Source organism: Protobothrops mucrosquamatus, unplaced genomic scaffold (assembly GCF_001527695.2).
Source record: "Protobothrops mucrosquamatus isolate PMUCROS unplaced genomic scaffold, P.Mucros_1.0 scaffold4181, whole genome shotgun sequence".
Classification (NCBI taxonomy): Eukaryota; Metazoa; Chordata; class Lepidosauria; order Squamata; family Viperidae; genus Protobothrops; species Protobothrops mucrosquamatus.
The window spans coordinates 35,974-43,351 of record NW_015390106.1 but is presented as its reverse complement, the minus strand read 5'-3'; the positions used below and the strand labels follow the sequence as shown (position 1 = coordinate 43,351).

The window sequence follows — 7,378 nt, the reverse complement described above, 5'->3', positions numbered from 1 at the left end:
CCCTTATTTGAAACAGCTTTGAAACCAGTCGTTTAAGCTGCTTGGGTAAGAAGATCTGCTCTCCCACACACCGGCCAAAACAATAGCTTGTTGATGGATAATTGCCTTGCTGATTATAGTCTCCACACTCTACACACGGACACCACATTTGCGGGACCACGTTACTTCGCACAGCCGTTGCCTGAAAGCTCCAGAATCAGAATTTCCCCATCATGAGCATCAACAAAGAGGAAGTTGAAACTTTCTTGGATAGCAATCCAGATTTTGCTAAGCGGTATTTTCAGAAGAAACTGGAGGGCAGAGTCTTCAGCGCCAAGATGAACGGGGAACTGTCCTCAGAAGACAGCATAGGTTTTGAGGGGATGGACCCAGTAGAAACAGAAACTCTCTTTGAGCTGATACAAGACATGCAGGACAGCATCAATATGGAGAAGGTGGTCTTCAAGACCCTAAAAAAAATCAGTGCGCTCATCAATGCTGAGTGGTGCAGTCTGTTTATGTACAGGCAGCGAAACGGCACCCCGGAGCTGGCTAGCCGGCTGTTCAACGTTCATAAAAACAGTACCCTGGAAGAATGTTTGGTGACCTCTGACTGTGAAATTGTTTTCCCACTGGACATAGGTGTATTGGGGCACGTTGCTCAGACCAAGAAGACCATCAACATCAAGAATGCTCTTGAGGTAAGGCTTGAGGTTTATTCTATTACTAATAAATGCTAAAGAATAAAAATTAACCAATACTCGTATTTCAGAAGGATTTTAGGAAGACAGGGATTCTTTCACTAGGATTTAGGGACCAGCAACCCCACCTAGCCACCCTTGGCTGATTTCAAACAGGTAAGCAGGATCAGTCCTGGACAGCATCTGTTTGGGAGACCAAGGATGTCAGCTGGATTGAAAAGCTGCAGAAATACCCCAGAAAAAGGCAGTAGTAAATTGCTTCTGTATTGCACGGCATGGATGTGTCCATTTAAGTTACAGGGAGAAGAGGCTGATTAGTAGGAAGTTTTACTTTTATCTAGCAGTTCCTTGTGGACTTTCAGGAAGCCCCTGGAGATACGTGTCCCCTTGAAGAAAGAACATAGCCTTTTTTTTATCAAAGTAGACAACCTAATACCAACCGTACCGACTGGCATGCCCTAAGCAAAAGATTGTGTGAATTATTATGGAGATCATCAGGTTGCCTATCTTTGGCCTAAGAAAATATGTGTATGGAGATATATAACATAATTCATAATGAGTTAAAAATAGAAAACAAATTCTCCCACTCTCATAATAGTTTAACAAGAGTAATTAAGGACATTAGGCAGTTATTTGTTAAGCTAAGGAAGTTGCTCCTGCAGAAATGTCCTGGTAACTATAAGTGTAACTTTCAAAGTCACATGGGATTGGACTTTCAAGGGACAAAACTCTTGCTGACTGTCTGTCATCCCCAGAATTGAAGGCAACATAGTCTAACTTCCATTGGTTATAAGCAACAGAAGAAAGGATAATTGCCCTTATGTCATGAACTTGGTTTCCTGGATTCATCTGCCTGGCTGACTCAAAATGCTGGATAGACCTTTGGTCTGATCCAACACAGTCTGCTCATGTTCTTAATAGAAGAAAACAGTAAACATAATGCAGTGGCACCTTGGTACTTAACTGCTTTGAAACTCATCAAGTTTGTTACTTAATGCATTTTAACATGAAAATTTTGTCCCAATACTCATTGCTTGTTTGGTACTCAACACAAAAGCTAGAACTGTCAGTGTCGGCTGTCTCACTACATTATTCCTTATGGGGAAAATTTGTTTGGTACTCATCATTTTTGGCATTCATCACGCCTCCCAATACCTATTAATTATGAGCACCGAAGTAGCATTGTAGAGGCTTATTTATTACGGTGTGTGTGTGTGTGTGTGTCTGTGTGCCTATTTCTCTACTTGATGTGCCTAGATTGAACAAGAGCAGCAGCTCTTTAAATCAAAAGTCTGTCGCACATCACAAGTTGTAGCACAGGAACCCTTTTACAAATCTAAAAACAATCAGAAAAACAGAATAAGTGTATCTACATTCCTCTTCTATTCATCTAGTTTTCCATCCTCCTGTTGTGGTCTAGCATAGCAAAAGTCTCTTTGTTGGCTCTCTCTTCTCTAAAGGTTAAGTTCTCTTATTTATTCTCTTTGTAATGTTATTTTTGTTTTTTCTTTGTTTTCCTTTCATTCGTTTTAAATTACATTCTTCAGTCTGTATGTTTCTGCCTACACTCTTATTAGCATTTTGTTATTCTGTACATGTGGAATGTGCTTCCAAACCAGTCGTTTGCTCTTCTCGTCTACCACTTTGCACTTTTCCTCCTGTATTTTCTTTATGGAGTCTTCTTGATTGCGCTATGACACATTACAGATCTTTTCTCTCTCTCTCTTTCTCTCTCCATACCTTCCTTTCCAATGCCAGGGCTATGCAGTTGATTATTTCTGCCATGCTGGCTGGGAGTGAGAGGGCTTGTATGGGACAAACTGGAGAAAATATGGATGTTACTATAAGGATGATATGGAGCATAAGGCTATCAGCTCTGACTCTGCACTGTTATATGCAACTATTCCACCGATGGAAGGTTTAGCATCTTCTGAGTTTCTCTTGCAAGACAGATGACTTTTCTTGGAGAATGATGACATTTCCACATAAAGTTCCTTTAAAAATGTATTTAAAACATTTATATAGCTGCCCGTTCTCACATGATGACTCTTAGGTTGAACCTAAGAAGAGTGGTTCACAGCACTGGCCTTGAACTATGAATTTTCATGACACATGACATCTTCAGGAGAGCCCATAGCAGTTTAGGGTTTCTTGCATGGTATCAGTTCTATATCTATCTTTTTAATTCCAATCCAAAGTGACTTTTTGCTGCAAATGCATATACAAACTTTCTACCTTATTCCCATTCCTCAATTATAAGTGGAAGTAAGTTGAGTGAAACCAGCTCATCATTATCTAACTGAGCTCCTAAGGGTGGACATCTCCTTTCCTTGGTCGTTGAAACATCATCAGAACAATCTTGTTTCAAATGTCTATGGAGATTCTCAGTCATTCAGATCGTGGTTGTCCCAAAGATGCTTTTTCACAAGGCAACTGGACTTTTAAAGTTTTTCTTTGAAGACGTTTCGCTTCTCATCTAAGAAGCTTCTCAGAGTTGAAGAAGCTTCTTGGATGAGAAGCAAAACATCTTCAAAGAAAAACAAGAAAGTCCAACTGCTTTGTGAAAAAAGCATCTTTGGGATAAACTTGTTTCAAGCAACCTGAAGGTTGTATGATCAAGTAATTTTGAAGAATTGCAGAAATTGGAAGGGATCCTTAAGAGGGTCTGAATCAGTAAAGTATGATTGGTGCACAAGAAGGAACATGCCTCTAGATGCCTGTTGTTTGGAAGCATGGACACGGGATTGTTCTTCTCCCATTAGTGGTCAGACATTGAAGTGGATGGGTTTTTTAGTCCAATAATACAGGGCTGTTTCTAAGTTCTTTAAAGAGTTTTCAATGCAAATTTTAGTCACCGTTGAACAGTAATATTCAAAGGATTTTCAAATATAATTTGCTTAAGGAAAGTTTTTCAAGTGAGAAGGGTGTGACTACATTACAAGTTAGCCCTCATTTTCATTTCAAAAGCACTTCCACACTGATACTGGCTTCACTCTCCAAACCCACAGAAACAGGTTGAAGCTAATCAGGATTGCTCACACTACAGTTGACCTTGAAGTGTTGAGAACCAATCAATGGTCCTTCTAGCTGATCATCTGGAGCACAGTGTTCCTACTGTTGCCATTCATTGGGTAAACATTACTGTTGCTAAGAGGAGGAAGCTGTCAGAACGCATCTCCCTGCTAAAAAAAGAAATAGATAGTCCTAAATGAGGGTGGGAGGGGGAGAGCCTAAGAGATGAGAAAAGGAAATGGAAAATGACTCACCTGCACTTAAGCTCCTCAGAACATCAGCCTCCCAAGTTAGAAACTAGATCAATTCCATGTGCTGTCTTGGTTAATCAAGGACAACAGAGTGAAATCAACAAAACTGTTGTGGCAAGAACTGTTGTGCCTTCGGGGAAGTACCAGAGTGGAAAATTGTTGGAGAACAACCATCCAAGGGGAGAAATTAGTGTGGAATCCTTAGCTAAAACCGAGAGGCAAGGTCTGATCCCCTCATTCCACCCTGAATGCCACCGAGCCTTATTTAGTCTTTCCCAGGTGAAAACTACTAGTCTGGGGAAATTCCTGTAGAATAGACATACAACAATAAAGTAGCTTATTTGAATTCTACACGTGTGGGTCTGAATGTTACAGCCTGACAAAAACAAAAGTACAGATAGTCCTCAACTTACAACAGTTTATTTAATGACCATTAAGTTACAATGGCAGGTGACTTATGACCGTGTTTCACACCTATGACCATTGCAGCATCTTCATGGTCACATGATCAAAATTCAGACACATGGCAACCGACTCATATTTATGACAGCAGCAATGTCCCAGGGTCATGTGATCCGCTTTGGCGATCTTCTGACAAGCAAAGTCAATGGGGAAGCCAGATTGACTTAACAACTGTGTTAGTACACTTAACAATCATGACAAGGAAGGTTGTAAAATGGAGCAAACTTCACTTAAAAACTGTCTCACTTAACAACTGAAATTTTGGGCTCAATTTGGTCATAATTTGAGGACTACTTGTGTTTCCTCCCAGAATGACAAATTCTTGTTTTGTTACGTGACACAAATATAAAACTTCTTTCCAGTCTTAAAATTCAGATTGTGTCCTTTCATATCTGCATGCGTACACAAGTCAGTCTTATTAATTTCAAATCCCTGCAGTCCATAAATGGTTTCTGCTGGGATTACCTCATTGTTAAGTACGCTTTCATAACCAGGTCATTTGCTCGTCACAGGGCCGTAGGTAGGATACAGTAGGTAAGGTAAACAAATAGTGCCTCCCACGTGGAATTAAAACCAGCTTTCCCCTTTCCTTGAGGCGTGACATTTTAAACAGCCTTTATTGTATAATTTGCCCTTCTCCAGTTGAATGCCCTCTAGATGTGTTAAGTCAAGCAGCTTCCAAATTTTCCCTGGAGTATTTATCATAGTTAATTTCCAACAGATCTCTATGGTATCCAGTTGAGTAAAGTGGTAGATTTTCACTTTGAAGGACAGAGCAAGTAGAACCTTACTGGCAAACATATAATTTGCAAATGAAAGGAGACCAATTGTGAGACCATGGACAGGCAATGCTAGGCCCAGATACTTAAGAACCATTGTAAAAAATCTCAAACATGGTTTTTCCCCAGGATGAGTGTAGCTTTGTTGCAGATCAGTTCCAAATTTATATCAAAACTCCTCTCATTCAATGTGACCTGCATATTGGTGTCTCCTTGTCAATGCACCTTTGGAGGACAATCTACCTAACATGGCAACACTGTTTTAATGGTATTTTAGAAGTCATGCAAAGATGCTTTTGGAACAAAATAATAATAATCAAAAACGATTTCTATATAATTGTATATGCTATATTAAGAAGGGTGAAAAAAGGCTAGGCTGTTAAGTTAGATGCTACGTTTTCTAATTTCTTTTTTCTTTTTAAATAAACAGTGTCAACAGTTTAGTAAATTTGTTGATGAACTGACTGAGTCTACTACGAAGAACATTCTTGCAACACCAATAATGAATGGCAAAGATGTGGTTGCTGTGATCATGGCCGTGAATAAGATTGGAGGTCCTTTTTTCACACGTGCAGATGAAAATGTAAGTACTGGGAAAGTGTCTTCTGAGACATTGTCTAGTCCCCAATATCTACATTTAAATGTAACCTCATTGCCATATGTTGTGTAACTGAACAATTTTTTTTTATGTCTCAGCTGTTCCTGAAGTATCTCAATTTTGCCTCCTTGAACCTGAAAATTTATCATCTAAGCTACCTTCACAATTGCGAAACACGAAGAGGTCAGGTGAGGAAACGTCTCTCCAGTTTTCACCTCAGACTTTACTAGATAACACTCTCTCTCTCTCTCTCTCTCTCTCTCTCTCTCTCTCTCTCTCTCTCTCTCTCTCTCTTTGTGTGTGTGTGTGTGTGTGTGTAGAAGGCACTAATTTTTTAAAAAATTTGACATGAACATCTTCTGTTAAATGGCTTTCAGGAATTACTGACTCTGTCTCTTGAAGTTGACAAAACCAGAACAGGACTTCAAAAAATCTTATTAAAATCAAAATAAGGTGAACCTTTTCTGTCTTCTTATATTTCTTGGCTCTTGGCCTTCTCTCTCTTCTTAGTTTCAGAATCTGGAATGGCTCAGCTTTCTACACATGTGCTGCTTAACATGTGGCCAGAATCAAGGAATGAACATAGAACATAGAAAAATAGAGTTGGAAGGGACCACAAAGGTTTTCTAGACCAACCCTCCTGTTTGAGCAGGAGACCCTATACCATTTCAGACAAATGGTTACCTAGTTTCTTTTTCAAAAACTCCAGTGATGGAGCACCCATATCTTCTGAAGGCAATCTATTCCATTGGTTGATTGCTCTCACCATTAGGAAATTTCTCCTTAGTTCCAGGTTGCTTCTCTCCTTGGTTAGTTTCCATTCATTGTTTCTCGTCTTGCCTTCTGGTACTTTGGAAAATAGTTTGACACACACACACACCCCCCCGTCTTTGTAGGAGCCCTCAAATATTAGAATGAATTATAACAGTAGACTGATCAAAGGTCAAATTGCAATAAAAATGCATCAATGTGGGATCTGAGTATTTTCAGAAACAATATGCCATTTTTGTATCCTCAGCATTTGTAGGAATATTAAAAACCAAAGAATTTAAAAGGCTATTATATTCTACAGGTACAGAAATTAAAATTGTTTCTGCTTTACCTGTAAACAGTATTTTTCACAAATTGAAAAGAGAAAAGTTAGATGAAAGCACAAAGCTATAGCATCAGTTAGAAAAAACTTTAAGCTTTTAAAATTGTAAATTGGCCACTTCATAATAGTAGATGTGTTTGTAAAAAACCATCCAATGCGTTTGCATTATTTAAGAAGAAAGTGCTCATTCTGAGGAAAGAGAAATTTTAAGCTCTCACAAAAGATGGTCATTTTTTAAAAGAATCCTGACTTTTCTGAGCCTTATCAAGAAACCAAATAATTTCACAATGGATGGATGGATGGATGGGAGAGAGAGAGAGAGAGAGAGAGAGAGAGAGAGAGAGAGAGAGAGAGAGAGAGAGAGAGAGAGAGAGAGAGAGAGAGAGAGAGAGAGAGAGAGAGAGAGAGAGAGAGAGAGAGAGAGAGAGAGAGAGAGAGAGAGAGAGAGAGAGAGAGAGAGAGAGAGAGAGAGAGAGAGAGAGAGAGAGAGAGAGAGAGAGAGA

The 7,378-nt window shown here is 39.3% G+C and overlaps 1 protein-coding gene across 1 annotated transcript in view; it reads left to right on the top strand.

Annotated features, from left to right (window-relative positions):
- The first annotated feature begins 212 nt into the window (after positions 1-212).
- The window catches only part of LOC107298673 (rod cGMP-specific 3',5'-cyclic phosphodiesterase subunit beta-like), a 24,514-nt gene continuing 17,348 nt past the window's right edge, over positions 213-7,378 (top strand). The window contains exons 1-3 of the mRNA XM_015828048.1: positions 213-680; positions 5,615-5,767; positions 5,881-5,970. Of these exons, the coding sequence (XP_015683534.1) occupies positions 213-680; positions 5,615-5,767; positions 5,881-5,970 (711 nt within the window). The remainder of the gene's footprint in view (positions 681-5,614; positions 5,768-5,880; positions 5,971-7,378) is intronic.